Source organism: Aethalodelphis obliquidens, unplaced genomic scaffold, assembly GCF_003676395.1.
Source record: "Aethalodelphis obliquidens isolate GAN/ISIS:26980383/991018 unplaced genomic scaffold, ASM367639v1 scaffold14, whole genome shotgun sequence".
NCBI classification, from domain to species: Eukaryota; Metazoa; Chordata; class Mammalia; order Artiodactyla; family Delphinidae; genus Aethalodelphis; species Aethalodelphis obliquidens.
Window position 1 is genome coordinate 34,802,557 of NW_020837958.1, and position 13,808 is coordinate 34,816,364.

At 52.0% G+C, this 13,808-nt stretch overlaps 2 protein-coding genes across 6 annotated transcripts in view; one reads left to right on the forward strand and one right to left on the reverse strand.

The window, feature by feature from the left end:
- AMPD3 (adenosine monophosphate deaminase 3) overlaps positions 1-12,618 on the reverse strand; it is a 41,463-nt gene extending 28,845 nt beyond the window's left edge. The window contains exons 1-3 of one of the 5 annotated variants that reach the window (XM_027115403.1): positions 6,741-7,112; positions 5,795-6,006; positions 3,200-3,425 (exon numbers count right to left, since the gene is read on the reverse strand). In XM_027115403.1, the coding sequence (XP_026971204.1) occupies positions 3,200-3,425; positions 5,795-5,819 (251 nt within the window). In that variant the 5' untranslated portion in view covers positions 5,820-6,006; positions 6,741-7,112. The other 4 variants (XM_027115404.1, XM_027115402.1, XM_027115405.1 and 1 more) reach the window with 4 other exon arrangements.
- Positions 12,196-12,960, forward strand: LOC113625180 (proline-rich protein 2-like). The gene has a single exon (XM_027115677.1). The coding sequence runs from the start codon at positions 12,196-12,198 to the stop codon at positions 12,958-12,960; it is 765 nt and encodes a 254-aa protein (XP_026971478.1).
- Positions 12,961-13,808: the final 848 nt, after the last annotated feature.

Consider the following 13,808-nt stretch of genomic DNA (forward strand, 5'->3'; position numbering starts at 1 on the left):
AACGGTGCCTCTACTGAACAGCGAGGCTGAGAGATAAAGCTGGGGGTGCCCAGCTCCAGAGGATGCTGGGACATCTGACAGGCAGTCTAGGGACCAAGCTGTCCTCTGGCAGAAAAGAAGCCAGTGGGCAGCAGGGAGCTACGGTCCAGCTTTTCCCTCCATTTCATTCAGAAGCTGGCAATTATACCCTGGGGAGCAGCCCCCAGTGTCATTCCAGTGTCTTCTCGTGGAAGCAAGGACCCCAGCCCTGACTGGAGATGGGACAGCCTCGTGGTTAAAGTGTGGGGTCCTACCTTCGAAAGACGTGGATTTGAGTCTCTGCCCTGTCACTTACTGGCAATGTGTCCTAATCAGCAAAATCGAGATAAGAATATCCACTTGATAAGCTTCATGTGGGGCTTAAAGAATGAAAGTAAACTGCACAGGGCAGCACTTAGCCCACAGGAAGCAGTAGCTGCTGTTGCTGCCCATCTCTGCCGCAGGAAGCTGGACAAATAGTTAACATCTCCGTGGGGCTTCCTGTGATCCAGGCACTGCCCTAAGCCTTTTGCATATGTTAATTCCCTCATTCCTCACAACACCCCAAGAAAGTAGCTCTTTACCATATCTACTCTTTACAGATGATGAAAAACTGGGGCACAGAAAGGTTTCCTAGTGGGCCCAAGGTCACAGAGCGTACCAGGGAGTGGTAGAACACAGTGGCCCAGAGAGCCGTGGCCACCCCGAGGTAGCATCTGTGGTGGCAGTGGAGAAACAGGATGTCTTTCTTCTGCCACACGTCATCCACTGCTCACCAACACAGGCCGAGTCCTGGGCTGGACCCTGGGGATCCGGTGGGAGCCAGACAAAGTCCTCAAGGAGCTTCCAGTCAAAAGGGGCAGACAGGGCTTCCCTGGTGGCGCAGTGGTTGAGAGTCCGCCTGCCGATGCAGGGGACACGGGTTCGTGCCCCGGTCCAGGAAGATCCCACATGCCGCGGAGCGGCTACGCCCGTGAGCCATGGCCGCTGAGCCTGCGCTCCGCAACGAGAGAGGCCACAACAGTAAGACGCCCGCATACCGCAAAAAAAAAAAAAAGGGGGGGGGCAGACAGATGCAAACCAAGACCATCACAACCTAACAAGTAGGGAAGGAGTAAAATTTCTGGAGATGAGCTTGCAGAGGAATTTCTGGAAACCACGGAGCATCGTTTAGACTTAGAGTAAGAAGGCTTCTATTTTGCCATTAGCCTGGGCATCGATAAGAGAAGACTCTCTTTTGAAGACGTCAGGCCCAGTGTCGCTCTGTAATGGAAACTGGCCTCAGAAACCTATTTCTAGTAATACGAAATGCCAGGACTCCTTCTCATTATTAAGGGTCCAAAATGCTCAATTCTTAAGACACAGAACGCTGGCAGACCATTCAGTTCATGAAGTTAGCCCTCTGTTCAGTCAGTGTAGTGTGGACCAGGGTCTCCCCCATCAGCCTCTTCTTTACCCTCCAGGGATGACCTGTCCCCGCCTCACTCAGCACAAGGCTGGCACTCAGAGCTGGCCAATGGCACCAACGACCCCTTCACTTCACAGCCCCTCGGAGGAAGGAAAACACTTATTTTTTGGATGATGAACCTCTGTTCTTGCCTTCATACAAGTACTTGACATTTTACTACTTTCCAAAACAAGTTAAGGAAATACTGAAATTCTGTCCTACCAAGAAAGGAAAGGACTTGCCTTTTAAAATAAGGCGGTACCTTAGGAAGGACCTGATGATGGACTAGGTTGCAGAGAAAGCCCAAGTTCTACGACGTTAGCCGTTGGGGTCTGCAGTACGCCAGCCAGCCAGGCACTCAGCTACGGCCCTGCCAGACACGTTTTCAAAGCTTTTTATTCTTGAATTCTGCTCTCCCAGGTGAGATAAGCTAAAAGGGTGAGGGCTTCCCAATGCACTTGGACAAAGATCCAAACTATTGGGTTGGATAAAAAGTTTATTCGGGTTTTTCCGTAACATCTCAGACAAACCTGAACAAACTTTTTAGCCAGCCCGATACTTACCAGGGAGCACAGACCAATCTGATCTGGGCCCTGCCTACCGCTCCAGCCGGAGGTCATGGCTCTACCCCCTTAACCACACCTCTGCCCAACATGGGCCTCCTTGAAGATCCCTGAGGGCCTCTGTCCTGGCTGCTCCACCTATAAGACTCTCACACAGCTCTACCCAGAGCTAGCTCCTTTATGCCCTTGCATCAGCTACAACGTCACCTCCTAGGAAAGACCTTCCCTCAGAACCCAGTCTGAAAAAGGACTCTCCCTCTCCATGCCTCAGCTGGCTGCTGGCTAGGTTTGGCCAGTGGCAACCGGTGGGGGAAACTGGAACATGCCAGAAGGATTAAAGCCAGGTATCCCTGCCTCCATCTCTGCCTTGGGAGGCATCTCTGCAGCTGTTGCCTCTCCCCCTAGGCTACATTTTCCACTGACAAGGCCACCACAGTTCCAACTTCTCTACCCCAGGCTCCAGCAACACCACCTCTCTCCACTGTCTCTCTGCCTGGGGTAGTGGCTGCTTCCTACTGTGTCTAATCTCCGGGCTGCCTCTCTCCCCACTGCTTGCCTCCTCGGTTCTCTACCCCCTGTAACCAATTCCCCGCATGAAAATCCTATTTCCATTACTCAAGTAGTTTCTGCTTTTCTGGTTAGACCCTGACTAACACAGCACTTATCATAACTTGTCATTTTTCAATTAAGTGGTCCAGTCACTTAATTACTGTCTAGGCTGACTGTAAGCTCTACAGAGCAGGGACTATACCTATCTTGTTCACTAATGCATCCCCAGTGCCCAGCACAGCACCTGGCAAATAGTGAGCTGAGTTAATTAACAGTGCAAAGTACATATACATTGTTAATTAGCCATGAAAAGAAGTAAAACATGTTTCCCAAGAAATCCCCAAGTTTTCAGAAAGAAAATGGAAATGTCATTTGGAAACGGTGTGTACTTGTGCACATGATTTGTTATTAAAACATCAGGAGAGAAAGTGGGTTTTGATCTTTTCAACCAAACAAAGGCACCAAGACACACTTCAGTGAATAAGCGGTGAGTTCAGTAGTCTTGGTTAAGAAATAAACTCAGTTCCCAGGACAGCCGAGTTCACACAAAGCGTCTCATCCAGGACACACGCCCACAGCCTGCCCGGGTCTGAACAGCCCCACACAAGTCAGGGGGACAAACCTTTTCGCAGTCTCCACAGACTTCTGCTCCGCCAGCTCCTTCTGCAGCTCCCTCTCCTTGGCCTCCTTCTGCCCGATGGGGCAGTCCTCGGGGACGGTGAAGAGGGACAGGACATCTTTGCTGTCCTCTTCTCGGAGCACTTTAGCAAACACCTTCTCGGCCAGGAGCCGGACTTGCTCGTCCACCTCGGAGATGTTCAGCTTGGGGAACTGGCGCGGCATCTCGACTGGCAGAAAAAGAACCAGCGTGAGCCTATAAGAATTACTGGACCACCTGAGTCACTGGTGAGTGGCAGGAGAAGACACCGAAACAAGGGCCAGGTGCCCCGGTGCTTGTGGTCAGCTGTCTACTTAGGAACTCCCCAGACCAAACCCTGCAGGCCAGTTTTTAAAACTAGCTCCATAAGTGACTGGATGGGAAGGGTGTAGGTCCAGTTACATCTCACGAGAATGCAGACGTTCAGAAGTGAAAGAATGAACTGTCCAACCAAGTCTACTTCTGTTTTCCTGAACCCAGGGAATCCTTAGCGCATGGGCGGCCCCGTCCTTCCCGCCTTGGTTTCCATGACAGAGCAGGAAGAGGAGAGTTCAGAAGCCCCTTCCTGCAGGCTATGAGGAGGCCGTGCCATGTACTACAACGTCCAGACTTGCTTCCCACTGCACATAGGGGAAGACCAAAGACGTTAATGATTAGCATAAGGTCCCAGGAGATCCACAGCTACACTCCTCACCACATAAAATGAGGCCTTTTGCTGAAATGAAATCATAATTCCACCATCTCCCAAACCCTCTGGAACTTCTAACAAGACAGCAAATAAAATAAAGGTTTGGGGACAGGGAGACTCTTTACCTCTCACAACCCCACTGAAAACTCACTTCCTCAAAGAAGCTTGCCCTTATCCTCCTCTGCACACTGGGCTCCTGTCAGTAGCTGGTCTAAATCGCCTGGTTGGCTCCTTTCTTTACTGTCTTTCTGCCTGTCTTTCAACACTTACATAGCCCATAGTAAGTACACTCTGCGAAGCCCTATACATTCACGAGCTCAGTTTATTCCCATTTTACAGATGAGAGAAGGAAGGCACAGAGAGCTAACTTGCCCAGGGTCACACCTCTCATAAGTGGGCAGAGACCTGAGCTGTTCTCAGTCTCTGGCTCGCCTGTCCCTTTCCTCTCTAAGCCTCTGCTGAGGGATTTGAATGCGGGCACCTGGCTCCTGCATCTGTCCTCTAAACCACTACGCTGTGCTGCTTCTCTCTGTCTATTTGGGGGTCAGGACAAGTGTCCACACTGTCCCTCACACTTATGGAACAGACCAATACGGCCTCCTCTCCACAAGCCACCTTCACCAGGAGCGGCTCTGGAAGAGGCGTTTCCTGTCCATCCAGTTTCTTTAAGGAGGGTTTTGAAGAGAGACGTGGCTTTGTCAGCCCGACAGAGGAGGACGAAGGTGAGACAGGGCCCAGTTGCTGCCTGGCAGGGAGAGGAAGCAATTACAAGGGAGGAGGGACTCACTGAACAACCCTGGGGCAGTCATTCTCTCGCCTCACAGTGTTCTCACCTGTGAGATAAGGGGATTAGACTAAGTGATCTCCAAGGCCCTCTCAGTTCTAGGTACCAGGGGGGTTTCTGGTGCCTGGGGAGCCTTGCTGCTCTGGTCTTCTCTGCGGTACATGGGTCTAATTCATGACACAGACAGGAGTGAAGCAAGCAGGCTGGTAACGGACAGGCACAGTACCCCTGTGGGCCCCTAGACTGTAAAACCAATTTCCTCCTTCCCCCCACCCGGCCCCCAGGGCCAGGCCTTTCCTGGGCCTCCTTCACCCTCAGGGGCTTGAGTGGGAGGGAGCTGGGAGGTGAGAGGCAGCGCAGCACGCAACTGCTGGTCCGTGGCAGCAGAGACCAGGACTGCAAAGGCCTATCCTGCAGAGATGAACAGCTGACTGTGGAGATTTCCACATCCTGATAGCAGAGAGAAGGGGAAGCTGGAAACTATCAGAGCAGAGGCCAGAGAAGGTGACAGAAGAAAGAAATGGAGAGAAAGACAAACAGTTAAGACCCGGGAGGAGCTGTTAGGGGAGAACAAAGCTGGGCCCCCAGCCCTCAACTCTAAGGCCCCGGGCAAGTGCAGCATTCCAAAACCTCACATCGCATCTCAGAAGCAGACCTCCAAAGGGCCCCAGGCAAGAGGCAGCAAATGCCATAAACCATTCAAGCATCTGACAGAGTAAACCCACTTCTAGAAACTGCTTCTAAGAAAAGAATCTGAAGGAAGGAAAAAGCACAAACATGTTTACCTTCACTCTTTATATAAATAGCTTTAAAATGTCCAAATGAGAGCATACTCACTTGAAAAAAATCATTAAGCAACCAAAATTATAACTATGAGGACAGTGCAATCACATAAAAAATACCTTGTGAGGACTTCCCTGGTGGCGCAGTGCTTAAGAATCCACCAATCTCAACAAACAGGAACGTTTTCATAGCACCACGACCCCTCCAGAAAGGGAGCACAGTGCCTCTTAAATCCCCTCCTTATACAAATGATGCCGCTTCTTGCTCTTGCCAGACTCCCACAGTTAGAACCCATGACACAGACCTGAGCCTGGCACTGGAGTCTCCATGGCCGATTCTGAGGATGCCACCCAGGTGACGCACTTGGGCCAAGGGCTGCGTGCTGCCGGGGAGGCTGAGCTGAGTCAGTGTAAGTGCAGCTAGCTCGGTTCTGTCTGCTGCTGGGGTGGGAGGTCTCTGCTTTGCATATCTGTGAGCAGCCCTCAGTAAGAGCAGGAAAAGTCTGGGCTGGAAATTCTTCCGTGAATATGAAATGGAAGCGGAAAATTTCCAAGAGTCCTACGGGGCCCAGGTAATGCTAGTTATCATGGCTGCTGTGTCCGGAATGCAGCGTCCTGGCCCGGTTCACAGCCCCCTTCAGAGCAGGAAACTAAAGCAACTGCTGTCCAATGCAATAGTGCATTCAGCCTTCCGGACAAACCGCAGACGATAAGCCACAGCCTCCCTCTAACGTCCAGACCCCTCCTGAAAGCCGCGCACTAACCGCGATACCATCACCCGTGCTGCTTCCGTTTTGAACCCCGCCTCGGGCTTGGCCTGGGACCCGGTTCATCTTACCAAGGGAAGTCGTCTATACACACAGAGCCTGCCCTGGTCTCCTCAGAGGGCCCCCCAAAGGGCCGCCAAACAGTCCTGAGGGCATCCCAGGGCTGGCGGGGGGAGCTCCGGGCCAGTTGCTAATGTGAGCCTCTCCCCACCCCCTCTAAAAGAGGGAAGGGCCAGGAACTGGAAAGGACAGAGACTCAGGGGGAGGGGACATCTCAGCGCAGGAGCAGGCAGGGATGAAAAGATGGGCATGCCCTGTCTCATTCCTTCCCTTCTTCCCTGAAAAGAGCTGCACATCACAGGTGACGGGGCAGCCTGACCAGCTCTGCCGGAGCGCACGTGCCTGCCCACCCCTCCACACCCAGGGAAGAGGTGCCTCCCGCCTGACCCACCCAAGACCACCTGCCCCAGCATCCCCTTCTTACTGCCGCTCCCGGCTCCCATGTGGGCCTCCAGCTCGGAGGAGCCTCCTGAGCGCCGGCTGGACGCGGCCACCCAGCCACCACAGCTGCCGCTCTCCCTGCCTCAAGGGACCCGCAGAGCAGTCAGGGTGGATCACAACAGCATCCCAGGTCGCAAAGCTCCACTCTTCATCCGCCGTTTAGGAGAAGGATGGTCCTCTGTGGGGAAGCTCACAACAGACACACAGCTTCCCCGTGACTCAGGCCAACAGCATGGGTCTGGGAAATAACCATGAGCAAAAGGGCTATTTCTGTGGTGCTGTCGAAATCCTGGGGAGAAGCGCCCAGAAAGGATGGGGCCAGTTGTTTACCAGGAGGCTGGCTCCAGCCCTGACCTGGGCCTGAGTCACCTCCTCACGTCCAATCATGCGGTTGTGCCTTCCTGAGCCCACATAATAACTCCTGTGCGTACAGAGCAGGATTACAGGGTTGACACACGATCCTCAGGCCGCTGCCGGGCTTTAGCTACCAAGAGATTATGAACCCCCCGTCCTCACAGCTGTTTCATAAACAGTGCAACCAGCAGGCTACAAGCAACCTAGAGGGAGGGTAATGTGTATTCATTAAATAATTAAATGACCTTAAAACGAAAAAAAAAAAAAAAAAAGAAAAGAAATCCGAGCCCTTAGTACTATCCTGCCAGAGGGAGGAGAGGCAAACGATTCCTTCTGCTAGTGTGTTTGGGGGGCGAGGTTGGGGGCGGGTAGGACGGGGCTGCCATGGGAGCATCCTAGCCCATGCATCTGAGAACCGACTTAGACCCAGCACATCCAAGGAATCTTATTCTTGCACCTTTAACCAGACCGTGGATACCCTTGGTCTAAACAAGCATTTTCCAAAGTGTAGTGTGTACAACATAAAAATGTCAGAAGGCTGGGACAGGACTGCATACCACAGTCTTTATGGGGATTCACACGCAATTCCTACTAGTAGGTCCTAAACATCTGAGAAGTCCTCCAGTCAAGAAAGCTGCTTAACTTTCTTTAACTCAACACACTTATTTGACCCTCCCACCACTGCCACCATAGGGAAAAACACCCATTAATATCCTGGGCATAGGCTTTGGAAAATGCCTTCCACTTTGAGCCTTCATTTTCCAACCTAGAGAAAGCTGCCTTCCTGGGCCCCAGTGACCAGTGTGAGATCTACTCCATCATATCCATACAGAGATGGGCAGCAGACCCACTAAGATGACACAGGTTGGGACAATGGCCAAGGGCCCTCCAGAACAGTTTAGGAGGAAACTGTGGCTCTGTTTTGGGAGGGCAACCTTTGCTCAGGACCTAACAATTCCACCTTGAGCCTAAGCTGTCTCTGCTCCCCGTGGCCCAGAAGTCCCTCTGGATGGAGGAACACTGGTCCCAAACGCAAAGCCTTTTCCCTTTTGAAGGAACGTTAAGACAATCTATGATACTACTGAATGGAAGAAAATATTGCTAATGATATAACCGATAAGGGGCTAATATCCAAAGTATCAATATAAACAGCTTATAAACTCAACATCAAAAACACAAACCACCTGATTAAAAAATGGGCAGAAGACTTGAATAGACATTTTTACAAAGAAGACATACAGATGGCCAACAGGCACATGAAAAGATGCTCAGTATCATTAATCAGAGAAATGCAAGTTAAAATCACAATGAGAGGGCTTCCCTGGTGGCGCAGTGGTTGAGAGTCAGCCTGATGATGCAGGGGACACAGGTTCGTGCCCCGGTCCAGGAAGATCCCACATGCCGTGGAGCCGCTGGGCCCGTAAGCCATGGCTGCTGAGCCTGCACGTCCAGAGCCTGTGCTCCGCAACGGGAGAGGCCACAACAGTGAGAGGCCCACGTACCGCCAAAAAAAAAAAAAAAAAAACAGGACTTCCCTGGTGGCACCGTGGTTAAGAATCCGCTTGCCAATGCAGGGGATACGGGATCAAGCCCTGGTCCAGGAAGATCCCACATGCTGCGGAGCAACTAAGCCCGTGTGCCACAACTACTGAGCCTGCGCTCTAGAGCCCACGAGCCACAACTACTGAAGCCCGCGCGCCTAGAGCCCATGCTCCGCAACCAGAGAAGCCACCGCAATGAGAAGCCCGCGCACTGCAAGTAAGACCCAAGACAGCCAAAAATAAAATATAAAAAAATTAAAAACAAACAAAAAAAATCACAATGAGATATCACCTCACACCTGTCAGAACAGCTGTCATCAAAAAGACCACCACAAATAACAAATGCTGGCGAGGATGTGGAGAAAAGGGAACCCTCATACGCTGTTGGTGGGAATGTAAATTTGTGCAGCCACTGTGGAAAACGGTATGGCGGTTTCTCATAAAGCTAAACACAGAACTACCATATGACCCAGCAATTCCACTCCTGGGTATGTATCTGAAAAAATGAAAACACTAATTTGAAAAGATACATGCACCCCAACGTTCACAGCAGCATTATTTACAATTGCCAAGATATGGAAGCAACCCAAGTGTCCGTCAACAGATGAATGGATAGAGAAGATGTGGCACATATATACAATGGAATACTACTCAGCCATAAGAAAATGAAATTTTGCCATTTGCAACAACATGGATGGACTTGGAGAGCATTATGCTAAGTGAAATAAGTCAGAAAAAGACAAATACTGTATGTTATTTATATGTGGAATCTAAAAAATACGAATGAATATAACAAAAAGGAAACAGACTCACAGATACATAGGACAAACTAGTGGATACCAGTAGGGAGAGGGAAGTGGGAGGGGCAAGATAGGGGTAGGGGATTTAGAGGTACAAACTATTATGTATAAAATAAATAAGCTACAAGGCCATATGGTACAACACAGGGAATACAGCCAATAACTTATAATAACTATAAATGGAGTATAACCTTTAAAAATTATGAATCACTATATTGCATACCTGTAACTTATATAATATTATACATCAACTATATCTCAATTTTTTTAAATAGACTTAAAAAAAAAAAAGACAATCTATGATAACCAGACCCAGGCCTGCACCTCCCTCCCAGGAGACCAGACTGCATTCACTTTTTTTTTTCATTGCCATGAGATAAAGACCTACAATATTTATTAGGTTCAAGGACATAAAGTTATTGTGCCAAATCAGACTGCATTCACTGTTATCACTTAAGTGTCCCTTACAAAACCCCAAAAAACAGGAAAGGCTGGAATCAAATTATGACTCATCCCAAAAGATACGACTCTCCCCTCCCCAAAAGGATGCTGTGGGGTTGCCTATAGGGGCCCATCTTTCTTCTCATTTCTGAGGTGTGCATGACTCAGAGAGGCGTTGGGCAAAGGGGCTTTGCCCACTATATATCACCTCCATGACAGACCTCGCCCACCTCATTCACTATTGTATCCCCATGCCTGGAATATAGCAGGTATCAAGAAATACTTGTTGAATGAATGAACGCATAACGTAATGAATGAGTCAATGAGCTAAGTGGTGCATCTATCTATGCCAGTGTCAAGAGTCAGCTCGGTGTGTGGTTAAGAATATGGATTCAAGCCAGACTACCCAGGTTGGACTCCTGTCCCACCACTAAGTTGCATGACCTTGGGCAGGTTACTAATTTCTCTGGCTCAGTTGTATTCCCTCTAAAATGGGGATAATAACAGTGCCAACCTCATAGGTTGCCATGACAATTAAATTAGTTAGCATGTGTGAAGTGCATAGAATAGTACCTGGCACAGAATATGTGCTTTATAAATATTATCTCGACTCATTATCATCCTGATACCAGGTACGAGAAAGTCCAGCTGGGAAAATGAACATGACCTTTCATGTAGACACCGAATCCTTTCACTCAACATTATTTACTGAACACTATTATGTGACAAGTACTCTCTCAACCCCTATTTGGGTGCAAGGAGAAGGCAACCATGTTCAAATGTGAAACCCTATCAGGAAAAAGAGCCTTCTCCTCTATGAGTGATACTTCTTGCTGACTTTGCATGGCCAGCACCCCAGCCTTGAGCCCATCCTCTTGGGCCCTAGCCCCTCCTAGATCAGAGCCCAAAGCCATGATCTCCTGTCCTAGATATGCAGCAGCACACAGAAGAAATAAAGGATTAATATTTGGGGGGAAGAACCAGGGAGGCCAATGAGTAGCTTTCGGGGAGAGAAGATCTTCTCCCTGCTTAACCCTAAGGCTACATTTTATCTGCCCATGATATTTTCAAAACCAGGGATTGATTTCAAAGCCATTTGAAGAGTGATTCACCTAGTATGAGGACAAGGAAAACAGGCCTCATCTCTCCAAGAGCTTCCTGACCTTGCTGAGCGCCTTATTGAGGCTCTCCAAAGAGCCAAGGTTGGGCTGAGGGTGGGGCTCAGAGGTCCCAGAGTCTCCCAGCAAACCACCCACATAAGTCCCATGATTCTTAGTGCAGCCCCGAACCGGCATCTTCAGAGTAAGCCGGTCCCTCAGAGCTGCCACCAGAGTTGCAGCCAGGTCAGGCTAACTACTCCAAACCTGCTAACACTCCAGAAGGTGAGTGCCGACAGGGGCTCTGTCTGCCTGGCCCTACGGCTTGACTACCACTCAACACTGATGCTTCACAGCCAGGGGAGGAATTTCTCCCATGAGGGTTCCAGCTGCAGCCAACTCCCCCCTAAAGATGGCCAAATGTTGGTCACCACATCCAGGGGGATAGCCAACAAGGGCTCGGGACCATGCTGAAATTCCTCCTAGTGCTTCCAGCTGTCTTCACTCAGCTCCTTTGCTAATTTGTCATGACCAAGCTTCCAGCCACATACAAGGACCCAACAGTTAGTGTAAGTGACACTCTAGTTAGCAAGCGTCTCCTACTCCAGGGCCTCTCAAAACTCACCCCAGAGGCCTCTGCCAGCCAAGGCAAGCAGTTCCACTGGCAAAGCAGCTACCAGGAAGTTCAAGGGCACAAAGCAGACTGCCAGATGCAGTACACCTACCTCCCTTGCCAGGAACGAGCCAAAGAGGTAAGGATGAAGGCCTCCAGTGACCCCATCACTCTGCCATCCTGCCCATCCCCCTGCCTCCAGGTGGAAATCCTCAGCCCTCGGTATCTGGCAGTCCTCAAGCACTAGAAAGTGGTCCGGGCTCTTAAGTGGCGGCAAGTCCCGGGTCCCATGATTTCTCTAAACCTTTCGAATCCAATGTCGGTCGCCAGGGAGCTGAGGTATGGCGGGCTCACCTGAGGCCTCTGGAGCCCAGGCCACCGCAGGAACTGGGACAGGAGCACAGTCCAGGGCCCAGGCAGCGGATGAGCCCGGGATCGGAGCCGCCGCCTTAGCGGGCAGGGAAGCCCAGGGCCAAGATTCCGACCCGGGGGCGCTCCGACCCCCACTGTGGGCCGCCGGGGGCCGCGAGCCGTGGGTTCAAGGTCAGTAGCGCAGCGTCGCGCGCACTCACGGGCTTCAGGGGACAGGGTCATGCAGTGGGCCGAAGGGGGCGGCTCGCAGTCTGGAGAGCAGGTGGCGGCGCGGGTCAGGGCGAACAGCGAGCACCGCAGAAGGGCTGCCCCGCCCTGCCGCCGACCCGCGGAGCCCGGGCCGGGCCTCGCCCCACGGCGGGCGCTGGGCGGGAGCCGGCGGTGCGCCCCGCGGCAGGGACAGGGGCCGGCGGTCCCGGGGCGCGGTGCTGCGCCGCGCCAGCCCGGAGCTCCCGGGCCGCCGGGCGGGAGGAAAAGGGCCGCTTCCGCAGGGGAGAATCCCGGGGGTCTCGCGCCACCCCAGCCGGTGACCTACCTGGGCGCGGAGCAGAGGAGAGGCGAGGAGCCAGCGGCAGAGGGGCGCGGGCCGAGCCGCCGCCGCGGAGGTCTGCCCTGTCCGCCGCCCGCCCACCCGGCCGGGCCGCTGCTACCTGAAGCGCAGGGCCGCGCGGCCAACAGGAAAGGAAACTTGAGAGAGCCCGGGGCGCGGCGGCCTCCGCCCTGTCCCTCGGCCGGAAAAGCGCCCGCCGCAGCCGGGGGTCAGGTCCAGCCCGGCTCGCCTCCGCGGTCACCCCCGGGCCCCAAAGCGTTCCTCACGATGTTCGGATCTTCCCAGACCTCCTCCCCTGCCGGGACTTGTCCCAAGGAGAGATTCTGGGGTCAGCGCCCCCAAACAGGTGACTTACTCCCTGGAGCTGAACTGACACACTCTCTCCTCCAACCCTGTGCTCTGCCTTACACACCCGCCCCTCTAAGTCCGGATTGACCTCTAGTTGCCAAAGCCAGTGGGTGCTTTATAGCCTCCCCTAGTCGCTTCTCCCCAGCCTTTGAACCTGCTGAGCACACCTTCCTTCCTGCAACCCCCTTGGAGTACAGTTTCCAGAGTCGGCGCCTGCAACCACCACCCCTCTCTCTCTCCAGATTTTCTACACACCTTAATGACTGCAGCTTCTCAGCCTCCAGGGCCTGGCTTTTCATTGTGGTGGTGTTCTCTGGGGTTCCACTGCTCGGCTGCCTGCCCCTTCTGGGGATCTCACCCACTCCCATGTTAAAACCTCCTGCCTGCTAATGACTCTGGAACCTCCCCTCCAGCCCAGAATGGTCCAGAGCTGCAGATGGCATATCCAACCAACTGGGCACATCTCCACTAGAGGTTCCTAGACCGGAGGAAACGTGTCCAAACTCAAACTCCTAATTTCCTTCCAGGAACGTGCCAGAACCCACTCCTGTTCCTGTGTTTCTGTAACCCAGCAGGACCCTATAAGGCCTTCTAGGGACAGACTCCTCCCACCCTCCCTGTCCTCCACCTGCCTCTTGTTTGTAGAAAAACTTTAGCATCCTAGGCCTTTCCTGAGTTCCACATTTAATCAGAGAAGTGAGAAAATGCAGAAGCAAAGGAAAACAGTCAAGTAAGACAAAAATAATAATAGTTTAGCTATAAAACAAAGTCAAGGACCTTTAGTTCCTCTTCGAGGGCTACAGATAATATTCTGAGCCATATGCTTGAGCTGTTTTGCAGAGACTGAAACCTCCACCAGGTGGAAGGCATTAACTGCATGCTGATCAACAAGCACATAGACCCCAGACAATTAGAACCAGAAGGTTGATGATGTT